The sequence below is a fragment of the Leucoraja erinacea genome, chromosome 2 (assembly GCF_028641065.1).
Source record: "Leucoraja erinacea ecotype New England chromosome 2, Leri_hhj_1, whole genome shotgun sequence".
Classification (NCBI taxonomy): Eukaryota; Metazoa; Chordata; class Chondrichthyes; order Rajiformes; family Rajidae; genus Leucoraja; species Leucoraja erinaceus.
Genome location: NC_073378.1, coordinates 34,542,611 through 34,562,573, shown reverse-complemented (window position 1 = coordinate 34,562,573; position 19,963 = coordinate 34,542,611). Strand labels below are relative to the sequence as shown.

Genomic DNA, 19,963 nt, shown 5'->3' with positions numbered 1-19,963 from the left:
AGAGTTCTCCAGCGATGCTGCCTGTCCCGCTGAGTTACTCCAGCAACGTTGTGTCCGTCTCTACAACAATATTCACTTGTTTGTGGCAGCCCAGTCGAACCTGTCCCATCCATGTACCTGTCTTAACTGTTTTGTTAAACGTTGGGATCGTCCCTGCCTCAATTATTTACCTCCTCCGGCAGCTTGTTCCATACACCCTTCAGCGGCCGCTCGGCAAAAGCAAAACTTACTCGAAGTAAAACTTCTCCGGGCAAGTTCCAGCCACATTTGGGTTTTTTATTTTCCTCAGAGATGAAGCCAATTCTCCGTGGTGACGGTGAAATATTTTCATGACACAGACGTCGTCGACGGCGGCGGCGGCAGCGGCGTCAACCCGACCCCACAGCGGGCGCCCCGCCCCCCACCCACACTCCCCTTGATTGACAACCCGGCCGGCCAATCAGAAGGCCAATGGGAGGCGGCGGACGTCAGGGACCGGCGCGCGATTGGCTGGGGTCGGGTAAGGGGGCGGGACCTTGGGGGAGCCCGCCCTCCCGCTCTCCCGGCCGTCGACGGTTGAGGCTCAGAGCGCGAGCGCTGCTGGTTCGCTCGCTCACTCGTTGGGCGGCGGCGGCGGCAGCAGCAGCAGCAGCTTCGCGAGCACCGTGTCTGAGGCAGGCAGACAGACAGACAGGCGCCCGTCCGTTGACACTCATCCATTGCCGCCCCCCACCACCACTCCTCTCTCACTCTCTCTCTCTCCCTCTCCCGGCTGGCATCCCCCACCCCTCAAGCCGAGCCGCTCAGCTCACCACAATGTAGGATGGCAGAACAGCCAAGCATTCCTTTCAGGACCACCGGTTCCACGCTCTTGCACCCGCTCAGTGTCCTCCTCAAGGTGCCGCTCGACCAGGTAAGGGGAAAACCGCCAGCTACTCCAGCCAAAAGTTGCAGGACATTTAAGTTCATAGGTTCTAGGAGCAGAATCGGCCCATCAAGTCTACTATTCAATCGTGGCAAAGATCTATCTTTCCCATCTCAACCCCATTCTCCTGCCTTCTCCCAATAACCCCTGACGCTCGTACTAACCAAGAACCTAAGAATCTCCGATATAGGATATTTCAAGTAAATTGCGATCCTTGCGGAAAGGGAAGGTTCATAAGTTCATTAGTGATAGAAGCAGAATCAGGCCATTCGTCCCTTCAAGTCTACTCCGCCATTCAATAAATTAGGGCTGATCTATCTCTCCCTCTCAACTCCATTCTCCTGCCTTCGCCGCATAACCACTGACACTCTTCTGATCCTTCAGCCCATATTCTCTCCTGGCCATCCAAGTTTACAGTCAGAGCTTATCTTGCCTTGCCTGCATTGGCTTCCTTTGCCGTGGCAAGACCAGCCAGATCGCTTATGTAGGTGTAAGGGCTGGACGGGATGCTGTCTCAGATGAATGAACAGAGGTATTGCTGTGAAGTTGGCTCATCTCCAGCAGGTGTAATCAGAAGGTTCCCGACATGGCACTCATGAAAACACAACCTTGTTTCTGACAGAGTGAAACGTCCCAGGAGAGCAGCCAACAAAATTCAACAGGAAGGTCGATTATGGGGACAGAAATTATGAATTTATGATTATGAACTAATGAATAATGGGTTCAACCTACTTCTTGGATGAAATCAAATTATTCTGTCTGGATCACGTACAATTGAGATTCGTTTATCATGGCATCATGTTCAATATTGACATTATGGGCTATAGGGCTGGATTTTTTTATGTGTAGGAAGGAACTACAGATGCTGGTTTAAACTGAAGATAGACACAATCTGGAGTAACTCAGCGGGTCAGGCAGTGTCTTTGGATAAAAGGAATAGGTGACGTTTCAGGTCGAGACCTTTCTTCAGACTGTGTCTGATTTAGTCTGAAGATGGGTCTCAACCTGAATCATCACCTATTCCTCTTCTCCGGAGATGCTGCCTGAGCCACTGTTCTCTGTCTCGGAAGGGAATTCAGAGCTAAGGGCTGAAGGTATGATTGATTTTGGTGCAGTAAAGGAAACTGGAAATCGTACAGGAGATAAGTATTGAGGTTGAGAGATTACAGAAGTGTTGAGGCTGGAAGTTGGTGGGGGAAAAGAAAAGGGAAAAGCCACATAGGGATTTGAATTTGATAATGAATTTAGTTGCTGGATCAGGAGCAATTGCGAATGAGTAATTATCAGGGTGGTAGATTAATCTGGATTTAGCCCGAGTTAGGAGAGGGCTACAGAGGTCTGGATAAATTCAAATTTATTTGGGTTAATAGGCAGGATGATGACAGCAAAAAAGATATGAATAAGCAAGCGCAATAGTAACAAAGGTGTGGATTAACATTTCAGCAGGAACTAAGGTTGGAGGAGGGACAGGTGATATTACAAAGATGGTTTTATAATAGACAATAGGTGCAGGAGTAGGCCATTCGGCCCTTCGAGCCAGCACCACCATTCAATGTGACCATGGCTGATCAGCCACAATCAGTACCCTGTTCCTGCCTTCTCCCCATATCCCCTGACTCCGCTATCTTTAAGAGCCATATCTAGCTCTCTCTTAAGATAGACACAAAATTTAAGTATCCAGAGAACCGGCCTCCATCGCCCTCTGAGGCAGAGAATTCCACAAACTCGCAACTCTCTGTGTGAAAAAGTGTCTCCTCATCTCCGTTCTAAATGGCTTACCCCTTATTCTTAAACTGTGGCCCCTGGTTCTGGACTCCCCCAACATCGGGAACATGTTTCCTGCCTCTCGCATGTTCAACCCCATAATAATCTTATATGTTTCAATAAGAGCACCTCTCATCCTAAATTCCAGAGTATACAAGCCCAGCCACTCCATTCTCTCAGCACATGACAGTCCCGTCATCCCAAGAATTAACCTTGTGAACCTACGCTGCAATCCGTCAATATCTGGTATATAATGAAGATGGTAATCAAAAATTATGGCAAGATCTTGATCAGTTGGGGAAGTGAGCTGAGGAATGGCTAATGGAATTTAATGCAGATAAAAGCATTTTAGGAAATAACACCAGGGTGGACCTTAGAGTTAATGGCAGAGCCTTAGGCAGTGAGGTGGAGAAGAGGGATCTTGGAATTCAAAGTTCCCTGAAAGTAGCGTCACAGATAGATACGGTTGCTAAGAAGTGTTTGGGTACATTGGTCTTCATCAGTCAGGGTATTGAGTATAGAAGTCGGGATGTTATGTTATGATTCTGCAACACGTTGGTGTGGCCAACCGTGGAGTATTGTTTTCAGTTTGGGCGTCCTGTCGAAGGAAGTTGTTAAGCTGAAAAGAGTGCAGAGAAGATTAACAAGGGTGTTGCCAGGTCTTGAGGGCCTGAGGTATAGCAAGAGGCCAGGCAGGCTAGGACTTTAATTTCTTAAAATGCATGAGGCTGAGGAGTGATCTTATGGAGGTGTATATTATCACAGTCTTTTATCCAGAGTAGAGGAATCAAGAACCAGAAGGCATATGTTTAAAGGGAGAGGGCAAAGATTTAATGGGAACCTGAGGGTCAACACTTTTGCACAGAGAGAGTTGGGTACATGGAATGAGCTTCCAGAAGAAGTAGTTGGGACAAGTCTAATGACAACATTAAAAGGACATTTGGTTTTGAGGGATATGGGCAAATGCAGCAGGTGGGACTAGCGTAGATAAGGCATCTGGTTCGGCAAGGTAAAATTGGGCAGAAGGGCCTGTTTTTATGCTGTGTGACTATGCCCAAAACTAAACACAATACTGCAAGTACAGTCTAATCAGCTATTTGTAGAGTTGTAACATGACATTTCATTTTTTGTATTCTATGCAGAGACCTAGGAAGGCAAGCTTCCAGTAATTGCCACTTTAAGGGAACTGTAGCCTTGAACAGCAATATCCATCCTTTGTTCATTAACGCTCTTTATCATCCTATCATTACTGTTTCTGTCCTTTTCTTATTTGTCTTTCCAAAATTCATCATTGCATACTTTTCAGAATTAAATTCCATCTGCAATGTTCCGGATGACTATGGTTGGCTCTAGCATGCCACCCTAAACTTCAAGGATCATAGTCATCGACAAAATGGTGCAGTACAATTTAATCCCATGTAGATTGCCAGCTTCTAATCATGCTGTTGAAAGTCTGATCACAGTTTCAATCCTCTGGGGCTCAGCTTCTGCAACTACCATTTCTTTCTATTTCTGTTCCATCCAAAAACAATGTGTACATGATTTTGACTTCCTACTTAACACCGAACAAGTAATGGAGTAGTGTGTTTGGGCACTATTTGCAACCCAGGCATACTTTATGACTAAAAGGTGGTAAATTGTGTCGTTGCAGCCCAGTGGTATGAATTTTGATTTCTCTCACCTCAGATAACCCCAGCATTCCCTCTCTCTCCATCCCTCCCCCACCCAAGTCGCACTTGGTTCTCATTTTCACCCTACAAACAGCTTACAATGGCCTGTTGCCTTTATCATCGTTACTTTTTTTGCATATCTTTCATTCATTGTTCTTTATATCTCCACGTCACCATCTATATCTCTCGTTTCCCTTATCCCTAGCCAGTCTGAAGAAGAGTCCCAACCAGAAACGTCACCCATTCCTACTCTCCAGAGATGCTGCCTGTCCCGCTGAGTTACTCCTGCTTTCTGTGTCTATCTTTAGTTTTATGAAGATTGCCAAGAATAATTTTGTCACACAACAGAACAATTTTTAGAAGCAACATCTCCCCAGCCACCTCGATAATATGATCTAAAAAATATTTGCTCGATAAACATTTTCAAAAGGAATTGGTTGGAAGAGCATGCTTCAAGGTCCATCAATAGATTTTATTGGCAAAAATCTCATGGTATTTAATTTCAACTGGAAGCATGGCCAGTATTGTGGGTGGTGCTCAAAGCTCAATGTTTGCTTTCCATCAGCATAAAAGATCATGGAAACTTAATTGGTGCCAGAAGTAACTTCCGTTCAAACTTTCTCAAAGTTTTATGGTGGCTTGGTCAACAATGGTAAAACCATTGAGAGGGACTTCACATCCCAATTTTAAGTCTGAAGAAGGGTCTCGACCTGAAACATCACCCATTGCATCTCTCTAGAGATGCTGCCTGACCTGCTGAGTTAATCCAGCATTTTGTGTTTACCTCTTGGTTCTCTTTACTCCTTCTATGCCAATACCCAATGGCATATATAAATCTATAAATATATGTAGCTTTTTTTTCATTTTTAGAGAGACAGCATAGAAACAGACTCTTTAGCCACTGAGTCCACACCAATCATCAATCAACCATTGACAGCCCATTTTTTCATCCATTTCCGACACATTAGCAACTTTACAGAGGCCAATTAACCTCCAAACTGGCACGCCTTTTGGATGTGAAAAGAAGTAAAGAATATGTTTCAGTGCTGCTAAAATAGTCTGAATTTCCGTCTTACAGAAATTTACAGTCGATTTTATTTGATGCATCTTTCCAATGAAGCCATTTTAATTGAAACTGCAAATCTTTCAGACATGATCAAATCCCCCCTCAAAAACTATATTCAAAATATTGCTACTTCTGAGAAGTGTATTTGTGTATGCCTTGCGCCAAAGTGTCAAATACATCACAAATCTTTTCAATGTTGCCCAATTGCAAATTAAATTTTAAACAAGGAGCTAGGTACAGAATAGCTGAATAATTTGCATTTATTACTGAGTTACTCCAGCTTTTTGTGTCTATTTTAGATTTAAGCCAGCTTCTGCAGTTCCTTCCTATGCATTTATGTTAATATTGGATTGGCAGCTGGTTTGGCTCATTCTTATTGTTTAACAATCTCAGAGCATAAATTTGGAATTGCTGGATTTGAGAATCCTGGTGGAGAAATCAGTTTAGATTTATTGTTTACATGTGTACTGAGTGAAAAGCTTTGTTTTGCATGCTATCCAAAGGACCAGTTACACCATACAATCGTCAAACTTGAGTACAGTAGATAGGGGAGATAGAGTGCAGAATATAGTTCCCAGCTCTATCACATTATAATGCATCAATTCCATAGACAACGTCCAATTTCTACATTGGGGCAGAGATGAATTGGACTGCAGCCTAGCTTATGAAATGACCGTTCAGAAGCATGATAATAGAAGAAAATAAGCTAGTTAGTTTCTGACATATGACATTGACTCCAGATAGAAGGCCCAGTTTGAGTTTAGGAGCGGACCAGAAATGGAGACGTGAGATATTTTGTGGTAATTCAGTGGAAGATAAGTTTCAAAAGATGTATTGATCCATTGGGGCAGTGATATTTGTGAAGTGGAATATGGAGAAGGTAGTTGCATCAACTCTGCCAAACTTCAAATAAAAAGGAGGGAAAAGGTATTTCCATCATGTACATAAGTTTTTGGTAGCCATGATCAATACAGTCCTTGATATGGACAAGTCTTAAATTAGGCTTAAAATGATTGTTAAGGAATGGTGATAGAAGTATGAATGCCTTACTCTATAGCAAGGAGGTAAATATACTATCTAGTGTTATACAGGAATAACAAATAAAGAATTGTACCATAAAAACACCAAATGTAATCACAACAACGCTTGAGCATCCATGTTCTCCAGTGATGCTGCCATACCTGCTTAGTTACTCCAGCACTTTGTGCCTTTTTTTGTAAACCATAATTTGCAGATCTTTGTTTCTACATCCAGATTTGCATACCTAATATTTCTATTGTCCGCAAACAGGCCATTTCTAAAAACCATGAAGAGTAATGGTGGGTACGGCTCCAGGGTTCATCTGCACCATTTGGACATGTAAATTGCAGCCTGGAGCAACTGTGTGGGTTCTTAATCTTCTCTATCCCCATGACAGTAATGCCCAAAGGTTGGTTGTGTGGTTATTCAGAGGAGCCGGGAGCTGTTCTTGGAAAACTACACCAGCTGGTTTTGACAGTCATAATCCCAATCAGTGCTAACCCAAGCCCAGTTCTGTTCAGATTCTGAAACTCAACCAGGTTAGGATTTAGAAAATATTCCTCATGTATATGCTCCGGAAGTCAGTTAAGAAAAATGAGCATGAAGCAGAGGATGAAAAAATGTCCGAATAACATTATAGATTGGAAATGGAGCAATACTAAGATGGAATTCATTGAAAATGGGCCTCATAAGAGGAAGGTGCAACCAAGGGCGTGCAAAGAGAATGATTATTGGCAACCACGTGGTTTATATACATAAAATATTCTTGTGTTTTTTTGACACAGTTTGTTTTTGGAGAACCACATCGTTCTACTAAATTAATATCAATGCCTGTCAAATTCCAGTTAAGATAAGGATTTTGGCTCTATCTGTGTTCATAGTGAAATAAACTTTAATGCACAGAGCCAGGAAATTAGATTATTGACATAATATTGACTTTTTAGAAATGGTTCCAGGTTTAAAAAACAATGCTGGCAGGGGAAGGGTTTATGATATGTTTTTTTTGTTCTGCTAGCTTATTGTTATAAATTGTGATACATTTATATGGAGGTTTAGGGCATCCAAAAGTGCCCACAAATTAAAAAAAATGCTGCAGATGCTGGAAATCTGAAACCGAAACAGAAAATGCAGGAAACACTCAGCAGGACAGAGATTGATAAATTCACAACTATTGCGTATCAGGGACCGCACTGAACTGACATCTGGCAATAGGAAATACCCGAGAAGACGTTCTCACAACAGAGGTTGCCAGATTTTTGTCACAAGCTCTTTCAAAGTCAGTAAAATGAACTTCTCTGTTTTGCCATCAACCACAAAGTTAGGCCATGCTGTAGCAATCATCAAATGTGTATTGATGCAATGACGGATCTCCCCTGTATCAGAATCATGTTCTAAATTGTGGAAGAGAATTGTAAGTACTTTTAATCTGATTTTTTTGAGACGGAAGGAACAGTTTGATTAGTATGGGTGGCAAGGGTTATGGGGATAAGGCAGGAGAATGGGGTTGAGAAGGAAAGATTGATCTGCCATGATTGAATGACAGAGTAGACTGGGTGGGCTAAATGGCCTAATTCTGTTACTAGAACTTATGATCTTATGAACATTGACGTAATATTTGTGGCCTGAGTGCAGCACTTTTTATGTCACATCTCTAATGCAGCGACGGTGTAGTTGTAACCAGTTAAACCGAGTGGGTGCGAAATAGATGATTGAGTTTCCGCTCTATTATTCAATATGCCTTTTGGCTAGGATTTTTGGTGGACTCTGAACTTGACTGTATGACAAAGGAAAGTGGACAGACTTTGATTGTTCTCTGTGGAATGCGGAGGTTGAGGAGAGACCTGATAAAAGTTTATGAAATTATGAGAAGCGTAGATAGGGTAGATGTCAGAACTTTTTAACCAAGGTGGGGAAAATACTCAAATACTAGAGGGCGTAGGTTTAAGGTGAAAGGGGCAAAATTTAAAGGGTATATGCAGGGTAACTTTTTTTATATAGAGGTGGTGTGTGCCTGGAATGTGCTGCCAAGGATGGTATTTGAGGCAGATTTGATAGCGTAATTTAAGAGACTTTTGGATAGGCATATGGATATCCAGGGAATGGAGGAAAATGTCCTGGTAGATAAGAGTTAGTCTTGGGACCATGTTCAGCACATACATTGTAGGCCGAAGGACCTGTTTTGTGCTGTATTGTGGACAGCATGTTCAATGATGTGCAGCCTCTCCATTACAATAAGCATCAGCAAATATTCTCCTTCCACCAATGTAATACATAGAAACATAGAAACATAGAAATTAGGTGCAGGAGTAGGCCATTCGGCCCTTCGAGCCTGCACCACCATTCAATATGATCATGGCTGATCATCCAACTCAGTATCCCGTACCTGCCTTCTCTCCATACCCCCTGATCCCCTTAGCCACAAGGGCCACATCTAACTCGCTCTTAAATATAGCCAAGTGAACTGGCCTCAACTACCTTCTGTGGCAGAGAATTCCACAGATTCACCACTCTCTGTGTGTGAAAAAAGTTTCTTCTCATCTCGGTTTTTAAAGGATTTCCCCTTTATCCTTAAGCTGTGACCCCTTGTCCTGGACTTCCCTAACATCGGGAACAATCTTCCTGCATCTAGCCTGTCCAACCCCTTAAGAATTTTGTAAGTTTCTATAAGATCCCCTCTCAATCTTCTAAATTCTAGAGAGTATAAACCAAGTCTATCCAGTCTTTCTTCATAAGACAGTCCTGACATCCCAGAAATCATTCTGGTGAACCGTCTCTGCACTCCCTCTATGGCAATAATGTCCTTCCTCAGATTTGGAGCCCAAAACTGTACGCAATACTCCAGGTGTGGTCTCACCAAGACCCTGTACAACTGCAGTAGAACCTCCCTGCTCCTATACTCAAATCTTTTGCAATGAAAGCTAACATACCATTCGCTTTCTTTACTGCCTGCTGCACCTGCATGCCTACCTTCAATGACTGGTGTACCATGACACCCAGGTCTCCCCCTTTCCCAATCGGCCACCATTTAGATAATAGTCTGCTTTCCTGTTTTTGCCACCAAAATGGATAACCTCACATTTATCCACATTATACTGCATCTGCCAAACATTTGCCCACTCACCCAGCCTATCCAAGTCACCCTGCAGTCTCCTAGCATCCTCCTCACAGCTAACACTGCCCCCCAGCTTAGTGTCATCCGCAAACTTGGAGATATTGCCTTCAATTCCCTCATCCAGATCATTAATATATATTGTAAATAGCTGGGGTCGCAGTACTGAGCCTTGGGGTCCCCCACTAGTCACTGCCTGCCATTGTGAAAAGGACCCGTTTACTCCTACTCTTTGCTTCCTGTTTGCCAGCCAGTTCTCTATCCACATCAATACTGAACCCCCAATGCCTTGTGCTTTAAGTTTGTATACTAATCTCTTATGTGGGACCTTGTCGAAAGCCTTCTGGAAGTCCAGATACACCACATCCACTGGTTCTCCCCTATCCACGCTACTAGTTACATCCTCGAAAAATTCTATAAGATTCGTCAGACATGATTTACCTTTCGTAAATCCATGCTGACTTTGGCCAATGATTTCACCGCTTTCCAAATGTGCTGCTATCCCATCTTTAATAACTGACTCTAGCAGTTTCCCCACTACCGATGTTAGACTAACTGGTCTGTAATTCCCCATTTTCTCTCTCCCTCCCTTCTTAAAAAGTGGGGTTACGTTTGCTACCCGCCAATCTTCAGGAACTACTCCAGAATCTAAAGAGTTTTGAAAGATTATTACTAATGCATCCACTATTTCTGGAGCTACTTCCTTAAGTACTCTGCGATGCAGCCTATCTGGCCCTGGGGATTTATCGGCCTTTAATCCATTCAATTTACCCAACACCACTTCCCGGCTAACCTGGATTTCACTCAATTCCTCCAACTCCTTTGACCCGCGGTCCCCTGCTATTTCCGGCAAATTATTTATGTCTTCCTTAGTGAAGACGGAACCAAAGTAGTTATTCAATTGGTCCGCCATATCCTTGTTCCCCATGATCAACTCACCTGTTTCTGACTGCAAGGGACCTACATTTGTTTTTAACTAATCTCTTTCTTTTCACATATCTATAAAAACTTTTGCAGTCAGTTTTTATGTTCCCTGCCAGTTTTCTTTCATAATCTATTTTTCCTTTCCTAATTAAGCACTTTGTCCTCCTCTGCTGGTCTTTGAATTTCTCCCAGTCCTCCGGTATGCTGCTTTTTCTGGCTAATTTGTACGCATCATCCTTCGCTTTGATACTATCCCTGATTTCCCTTGTTATCCATGGATGTACTACCTTCCCTGATTTATTCTTTTGCCAAACTGGGATGAACAATTTTTGTAGTTCATCCATGCAGTCTTTAAATGTCTTCCATTGCATATCCACCGTCAACCCTTTTAGAATTAATTGCCAGTCAATCTTGGCCAATTCACGTCTCATACCCTCAAAGTTACCTTTCTTTAAGTTCAGAACCATTGTTTCTGAATTAACAATGTCACTCTCCATCCTAATGAAGAACTCAACCATATTATGGTCACTCTTGCCCAAGGGGGCAACAAGATTGCTAACTAACCCTTCCTCATTACTCAATACTCAGTCTAAAATAGCCTGCTCTCTCGTTGGTTCCTCTACATGTTGATTTAGATAACTATCCCGCATACATTCCAAGAAATCCTCTTCCTCAGCACCCCTGCCAATTTGATTCACCCAATCTATATGTAGATTGAAGTCACCCATTATAACCGTTTTGCGTTTGTCGCACGCATTTCTAATTTCCTGTTTGATCCCATCTCCAACTTCACTACTACTGTTAGGTGGCCTGTACACAACACCCACCAGTGTTTTCTGCCCCTTAGTATTTTGCAGCTCTACCCATACCGATTCCACATCCTCCAAACTAATGTCCTTCCTTTCCATTGCATTAATCCCCTCTCTAATCAGTAATGCTACCCCACTTCCTTTTCTTTTCTGTCTATCCCTCCTGAATATTGAATATCCCTGGATGTTCAGCTCCCAGCCTTGGTCACCCTGGAGCCATGTCTCCGTGATCCCAACTATATCATAGTCATTAATAGCTATCTGCACATTCAACTCATCCACCTTATTACGAATGCTCCTTGCATTGAGACACAAAGCCTTCAGGCTTGTTTTTACAACACTCTTACCCCTTATACAATTATGTTGAAAAGTGGCCCTTTTTGATTTTTGTCCTGGTTTTGTCTGCCTGCCACTTTTACTTTTCACCTTGCTACCTATTTCTTCTACCCTCATTTTACACCCTTCGGTCTCTACGCTCACACATTTAAGAAACCCTTTCCCTTTAACTCCATCCTCCACTGTCCCATTCAACACCCCACCCCCCTTATTCAGTTTAAAGCCACCCGTGTAGCAGTGGCAAACCTGCCTGCCAGAATGCTGGTCCCACACCTGTTAAGATGCAATCCGTCCCTTTTGTACAGTTCCCCCTTACCCCAAAACAGATCCCAGTGATCTAAGAATCTAAATCCCTGCCCCGTGCACCAGTTCCTCAGCCACACGTTCAGGTCCCGTATCTCCCTGTTCCTGTTCTCGCCAGCACGGGGAACTGGAAGCAAACCGGAGATAACAACCCTGGAGGTCCTGCTTTTCAACATTTTTCCGAGCTCTCTAAAGTCACGCTGCAGAATATTCATCCCCTTTTTTCCGACATCGTTTGTGCCGACATGCACTACCACTTCCGGATGTTTACCTTCGTACCTGTTGTAACCTGCATTCTAAAGCCGTTTTCCCTCCCTGCAGGAAAAGAACATGTTTGACCCTATGTTTGATTACGCTGTTATCAACAAAAGAGCTGGGACCTTGGAGATAACAGCTTCACTTGCATTGGCTACATGTTTTTACTACTAGATAGGCACAAAATGCTGGAGTAACTCAGCTGGACTCCAGCAATGGGGGAGATTTCGGGTCAGAAGAAGCGTCTCAACCGAAACGTTACCCATTCCTTCTATCCAGAGATGCAGCCTGTCCCGTTGAGCTACTCCAGCATTTTGTGTCTATCTTCGGTTTAAACCAGCATCTGCAGTTCCTTTATACGTATGCTTTTACTACTCCTTGGTTGAAGTGCCCCTGCGCTCTTCATTGTTTTGGGACGACACATTGTTATCTGGATTTCAGCCTTTTGACAGTTTTTTACTCGCTGGAGTTTAGAAGGATGAGGGGGTACCTCATTGAAACTTGCCGAATAGTGAAAGGCTTGGATAGAGTGTATGTGGAGAAGCTGTTTCCACTGATGAGAGAGCCTAAGACCAGAGGTCATAGTCTCAGAATTATATGACGTTCCTTTAGGAAGGAGATGAGGAGGAATTTCTTCTATCAGTGGGTGGTGAATCGGTGGAATTTTTTGTCACGGAAGGCTGTGGAGGCTGTCAATGGATAATTTTAAGGCAGAGATAGATAGATTATTGATTAGTACGGGAGTCAAGGGTTATTGGAAGAAGGCAGGAAAATGGGGTTAGGAGGGAGAGATAGATCAGCCATGATTGAATGGTGGAGTAGTCTTGAAGGGCCGAATAGCCTAATTCTTCACCTATCACTTATTACCTTATGACATTATTTCACATGTTTCCACATTTATCCAGGCCTCTGAAGTGTAATTTTAGTGTGCTGGTGGCGTGCTCACCAGCATTTCCTTTGATTGTATTACTCTAGCATTGCAGTGCAGAGTCATGATTTAGTCATGATTTAAGGGGAATCTCTCTTACACGCAGTAGCTTACTAGTCTTCTTTGAGATGGGAGGTAATCATGGGTGGATTGTCATAGGATGAAGGCATCATGTTAGCTTCTGGGAATCTTGTGCACACTCACAGAAAGATCTCTTTGTAGCTATTTATTCTTTCATGGATTGGAAGCCCTCCATTCAGGACCGTTCCTGAATGGTAAGTTGATGGCCACCTGTAGACACCTGTGGGAACCTGGTAGAGTCAAGATTAATTTGTTCTCTGACTGTCCTAAAAACTTAAGTAATTGCCTGCTGGGAAAATAGAGCATTAGTAGACTGCCCATTGCACTTCTGCTTGGCCAACCATATTGAATTCAATCTGTCTGCAGCACATGCCTGGAAGAATCAAAAAGAAAACAAGTTGATGAAGTGGTGACTTTGAAAGTCTCTGGCAAAATGTAGCCACCAGATCTGTCAAGCCAATTTTGTTCCTGGTATGCTGCATGTCATAGCCACAGTCTGATTCAACATCTGAGCCTCCTGGCCTCTCCCTTTCCCGTGATGTCTCGACCCGAAACATCACCCATTCCTCACTCCAGAGATGCTGCCTGTCCTGCTGAGTTACTCCAGCATTTTGTGTCTACCTCCTGGACATTCGTGCTCAAAGAAGGATCCTAGCAATAGTATCAAAGAAAATGTATAACCCAGAAGGAGACTTCCTGGTCTGTCTGGATGAAAAGGAGCTGCTCAACAATGTCTACATTCCAGCCCCTGGTCTGTAGCCGTGCAGGCCATGACTATCCAAGTGCTGGTTCAAGTAATTTTTTATTCTCGTCCACCTTTCCTTCTGATAGTTCTCGACCCTGGCCACCATGGCGGTGGTGAGAATGTTCCTCGTAATTGATCTAATCCCTCGACCAATTCGTGGAAACCTGCAATCCCGGTTTTTAAAACAAAGGATACTCGATCCTCACCTTTACACTCTGATTTAAGGCCATCCACCAACTGGGCATTCCTGTTAATATCTGTCCATCAGACGTGGAGAAGCAGCTTTTTGATGTTATCCTGAGGTCCTTGGTCTTGGGCGTGGTCTTCTTCCAGGCTACACTGTAACATGTTTAGCCTGACTTGTAGTCTGAGGAAAGGTCTCTACCTGAAAAGTCACCTAACCCTTTTTACCGGAAATGCTGCCTGACGCGCTGAGTTTCTCCAGCTTTTTGTGTTTATCTTCACACTGTAGCATAGCTTGGTGGAACCCATGAAAGACACAAAGTGCTGGAGTAACTCAGCGGGTGAGCGGGCATCTTTGGAGGAAAATAATTAGTTATGTTTCTGGTCAGAACCCTTCTTCGTACTCGCATCGTGGTGGAACCCACGATGATGTGGCCATGGAAAGCTGCAAAATAGAGTTAACCTCCCAGATTTGGAAACCAAATAGCAGAATTCTCAAACTATGCTCAAATTTAACACAAGCTGGCCTCCCAAAAACAACTTTGAAGGAGGTCTTTCACAGTCACTCAAGCAGCTGTGGGGCTGCAGTATTTAGTGCTGAACTTGCCTATGAAGCCTTTGGACCATGTCCAGTGTCACAGTGCTTGCCCTCTGATTTCACTGCTACATTGCAGAGAACTCTGGAAGCCCACACACACACTGACTAAGTCCCGAAGTTCAGCTAGTATCAATTTCTAGTGAGCAATACCCTGTGGTGATCATTCAACCTGCCTTTCCAGAGAGGTTTTCTAAACACGGGCAAGTGTGCAGTTAAATGGTCGACGTTGGGTTTCGTACACAATCATTTTAGCACATTGAAATCTCACCTTCAAGTTTGTACAGTTGATCTTGTAACTGGTTGATGTGAGCCTGCAAATAGTAAACCGTTGTCTGTCCTTCCCTGCTTTGTCAGGCCATACATAACAAGGAATCCATTTTGAAAGTCATTTGAGTGACGGTTTACTTTTAAAATTCGGCCTTTTCCTGTAAGGCTTCAATAAGAGATGGATGATGCTGATTTTAATTGTATTGTTGGTTATTCTGAAATGTTCAATCCTTTTCAGCAAAGGAGGTGGGATTACACTCTGAATGAATGAATGAATAAATAAGTTTATTGGCCAAGTATTCACATTCAAGGAATTTTCCTTGAAGCTCTGCCCGCAGTGACAACATGACATACGGTGACAGTTAAGTCAAGTCGTGAGTTTATTGTCATGTGCCCCTGATAGGACAATGAAATTCTTGCTTTGCTTCAGCACACAACATAGTAGGCATTTACTACAAAACAGATCAGTGTGTCCATATACTGTAATATAAATATATACACACATGAATAAATAAAATGATAAAGTGCAAATGACAGATAATTGGTTATTAATAATCAAAGTTTTGTAAGAGCCAGGTTTAATACCCTGATGGCTGTGGGGAAGTAGCTATTCCTGAACCTGGTTGTTGCAGACTTCAGGCTCCTGTACCTTGTACCTGATGGTAGCAGGGAGATGAGGATGTGGCCAGGATGTTGTGGGTCCTTGATGATACTGTCAGCCTTTTTGAGACAGCAACTGCGGTAAATCCCCTCGATGGAAGGAAGGTCAGAGCCAATGATGGACTGGGCAGTGTTTACTACTTTTTGTAGTATTTTCCTCTCATAGGCGCTCAGGTTGCTGAACCAAGCCACGATGCAACTGGTCAGCATGCTCTCTACTGTGCACCTGTAGAAGTTAGAGAGAGTCCTCCTTGACAAACCGACTCCGTAATCTTCTCAGGAAGGTAGGAATGACACATAAAACATTAAACGATTCGCTGCAGCCTCCGGATGTCATGCTTAGTGGCTAAGCCAAACCAGACCATGATGGAGAAAGTGAGGACAGACTCTACGATGGCTGTATAGTGTTGGACCATCATTGCCTGTGGCAGATTGTGCTTCCTCAGCTGCCGCAGGAAGTACGTCCTCTGTTGTGCCTTTTTGACTGTGGAGTCGATGAAGCCCCCCCCCCCCCCCCCCCATATAAGGTCCTTGGAGATGATGGTTTCCAGGAACTTAAAAGACTCCACATATGTGACTGGTGTTGTTGATGGTGAGTGGGGTGAGGGGAGGGGGAAGCTTTCCTAAAGTCTACAATCAATTCCACTGTCTTAAGAGCACTGAGCTCCAGGTTGTTGCGATGGCACCAGACGCCAGCTATGTCACTCCCTGTCTATAGGCAGATTCCTCCCCATCCTGGATCAGTCCAATCAGGGTTGTGTCGTCTGCAAACTTGAGAAGCTTGACAGTGGAGTCAGTGGAGGTGCATTCATTGGTGTAGAGGAGAGGGGAAAGTACGCAGCCTTGCGGTGCTCCTATGCTGAGGGTCTGCGTGTCCGAGATGTGCTTTCCCAGCCTCACATGCTGCTTTCTGTGTGTCAGGAAGCTGGTGATCCACCTGCACTACTCTCTACTTATTTATTAATATTGTTTCAACATCCAGTGGTCATTGTATTTGAGAAAAAAATGTCAATATAGCTGTCAAAGTTAGAAAATATAGCTTTTAAATATAAACCGCTCCCCTACTTTCGGTCTGATGAAGGGTTCTGTCCTGAAACATAGAGACATAGAAAAATAGTTGCAGGAGGAGGCCATTCGGCCCATTCAATATGATCATGGCTGATCATCTAAACTCAGTACCCCGTTCCTGCTCTTGATTCCTTTATCCCTAAGAGCTAAATTTAACTCTCGAAAACATCCAGTGAATTGACCTCCATTGCCTTCTATGGCTGAGAATTCCACAAATTCACAACTCTCTGGGTGAAAAAGTTTTTCCTCATCTCAGTCCTAAATGACCTACCTCTTATTCTTAAACTATGATCCCTGGTTCTGGACTTCCCCCAACATCGGGAACATTTTTTCTGCATCTAGCCTGTCCAATCCTTTAAGAATTTTATATGTTTCTATAAGAACCCCTCTCATCCTTCTAAATTCCAGTGAATACAAGCTCAGTCGACCCATTCTTTCATCATATGTCAGTTCCGCCATTCTGGGAATTAACCTGGTGAAGCAACAACGTCCTTCCTCAAATTAGGAGACTAAAATTGCACACAATACTCCAGGTGTGATCTCATCAGCCCTGTACAAAAGTAGGACCTCCTTCCTCCTAAACTCAAATCCTCTTGCAATGAAGGCCAACATGCCATTAGCTTTCTCAATATAATTACATGAGGCTGCAAGGATTTGGATGTTAATCTGGTAGGCTGATACAGGGGGAGGCATGTGTGGAGCAGAAAAAATTGACTAAATATGTAAAGTTTTGTCTCCCATTTGGTTGGCATTGGTTCTTTACTTTTAAAGCTTGATGAGTTTAGGATATTTGCCAAGAAATCCTATTAATTAAATGTTTTATTTTCTCCAGCAGAATACGGTTAAAAATTATTTTTTTCCTTGAGAGAAATATGAAAATTACTATTTATGGATAATTTCATTGTACATTGCGAAATGTACATGGCACTCAACAGAATGAGTCGTCCTTGTACACTTGTTACAACTTCCCCATTGCTCGATATACTGTTCTTGTCTTGGAGCATCATGGGGAAAAAGTGAACTCAAAGTATTCAAAGGTTTTTATTAGTCACATTCACATACACCGAGGTGTAATGAAGTGAAATGCTTTTTGCCATTTTGCAGCACACACAAAAAGAATACTGACATAACAACAATGAGAGTCTTAAACACAAAGAACATCCCCACACAATGGCTCCCACCATGAGGGAAGGCACAAAGTCCAGTCCCCAACCCCAATTCACACATAGTCGGGCCTATTGAGGCCTCCACAGTTGCCTCTACGGAGGCCCGATGTTCCTGGCCATTCTCGCCGGGTGGCAGTGCTCCGGCGTCGGGAGAGTCCTCACAGCGGCATGGGAACCCTGGGAACGGCCGCCTCCGCACTGGAGCCGGATGGAGCTCCACAACTGGCGATCTCGTCGCGAGATCCCAGGCTCCCGGTGTAAAGTTCGGCGCCGCCGCCTGTAGCTGGTGGCTCCACAGTCCTGAAGCTCCGCGATGTTGTTCCCGGCGGTCTCAGCTCACCGGAGCTCCAGCGCGGCGACCCAGGCAAGGCACCGCCCGCTCCATGATAGCGCTCCAGCGCTGTGCCGCCGCCGAAGCCGAGGTTCTAGGCGGTCCGCGACAGGAAACGCCGCTCCAGGCCCGCTGGTAGGCCGCGAGGACGGGTCGAAGCTGCAGCCCAGAGAAAAGCTGCCTCTCCGACCAGGTGGGGACCCTGAAAGGCAGTTTCCCCCTTTTCCCCGTGCAACCATTACTGGTCATTCCTGAGAAAAACAACTCTTCCAACGCCATGCCAAATGGGTCAGTTAATTATTTCAAATAAGTCTCTTTCTTAATCTTTAATTGTTCCAGCATCCCCACCAGCACATCCCATTCCGATCCCGTCCTTTAGTGTTACGAGCGAAGCCCTGATCACCTTTCCCCAAACCCTGAATACCCTTAGTCCACCGAGCAGCAAATCCCTCAGTTATCCCTCAGTTGTGATCATGGGCCCTATTCCCCTGCCCCAGAGCATCAAAACCCCCCTCCTCCTCTTCCACCTTTAGCCCCTGAACATAGCCTTGACCCTGACTCCTAGATGATGCACTTTCCTTCCTGAGAATGAGCAACAGCCATTTTCAAGAATGACTTCTGAACGTAGAAAGCCAATATTATCCAGCACTTCAAAATCCTAAATGAATGGTAACTCAGATAATTTGATGAGAGAATAGGAAATGAATAGTAACTTTGTGTGCTGTGGTTGTATCATCCATTTCAAATGCGGGTTTCTTATAATTTCCTGCAACAAATTGAGTTACTGATCTGTTTATAAAATCATGAGGGAGGTAGATAGGGTGAATACACCAATGTTTTTATTTCCCAGAGCAGAGGAATCAAGAGCCCACGGACCGGTTTAAGGTGAGAGAGGCAACTTTTTCCATGTCGGTATATGGAACGAGCTGCCAGATGGAGGTAGTTGAGGCAGGTACGATGATAACATTTAAAAGACATTTGGACAGTTACATGGATAGGAAAAGGTTTAGAGGGATAAGGGCCAAATGTGAGCAGGTGGCACAGGCGTAGGGGAGGCATTTTGGTCAGCTTGGGCAAGTTGAGCCGAAGAACCTATTTCCACGTTGCATGACTATCAGAAAACATTGCAATAAATAGAACTGGAATCAAATTTCTGACCATTGTTTGCTCAAGCTGCACCTTTTTTTTTCAGGTTAATTTTACAGTCTGTCAGTTGTTTGCCCTGTTCGCTGCCTTCTGGTTCCGTCTTTACCTCAGTCCCAGTAGAGCGGGGACTGTTGTACGTCATGTGGTCGTTACAATGATTGGTATATATTTTGCTATCTTCTGCTTTGGATGGTAAGTGTAAAAATGGCACAGTTTATTTTGATCATGCTATTTTCACCATTTCGCCTTCCACTATATATTTATGAATGAAATCCCAAATGCAGTTGATACAATACAAAGTACAAAATATTACTACTTTGAACAATTCATTCAAAATGTTTAAATATGAAAAGTGCCAATTAATTACTGGATATGTATTTTATTAATCAGTAACAGGATGCATATTTTCGGTGGTAGCACATGTTCATGTCTTGTGTGATCATCCAATATCATTGTTATTGGAGAGCTGTGCTGGTCTGGCTCTGAAGCTTTATCCATCTATCTTTCCTCAGGCGTCCAGCTAACAGCTGCACATTAATCTGACCTGGCTTTGAGCTCTGGAATTCCCTTCCTGAACTTCACTGTCATCCATTAGTGCAATGTTAATCTAGATGTTTGTCCCCTTTTCAT

General features: G+C 43.7%; 1 protein-coding gene across 2 annotated transcripts in view; it reads left to right on the top strand.

The window, feature by feature from the left end:
• Window positions 1-725: 725 nt before the first annotated feature.
• The window catches only part of mboat1 (membrane bound O-acyltransferase domain containing 1), a 99,469-nt gene continuing 80,231 nt past the window's right edge, over window positions 726-19,963 (top strand). For both annotated transcript variants that reach the window (XM_055654761.1, XM_055654753.1), the window contains exons 1-2: window positions 726-892; window positions 19,380-19,525. In XM_055654761.1, the coding sequence (XP_055510736.1) occupies window positions 803-892; window positions 19,380-19,525 (236 nt within the window). In that variant the 5' untranslated portion in view covers window positions 726-802. The remainder of the gene's footprint in view (window positions 893-19,379; window positions 19,526-19,963) is intronic.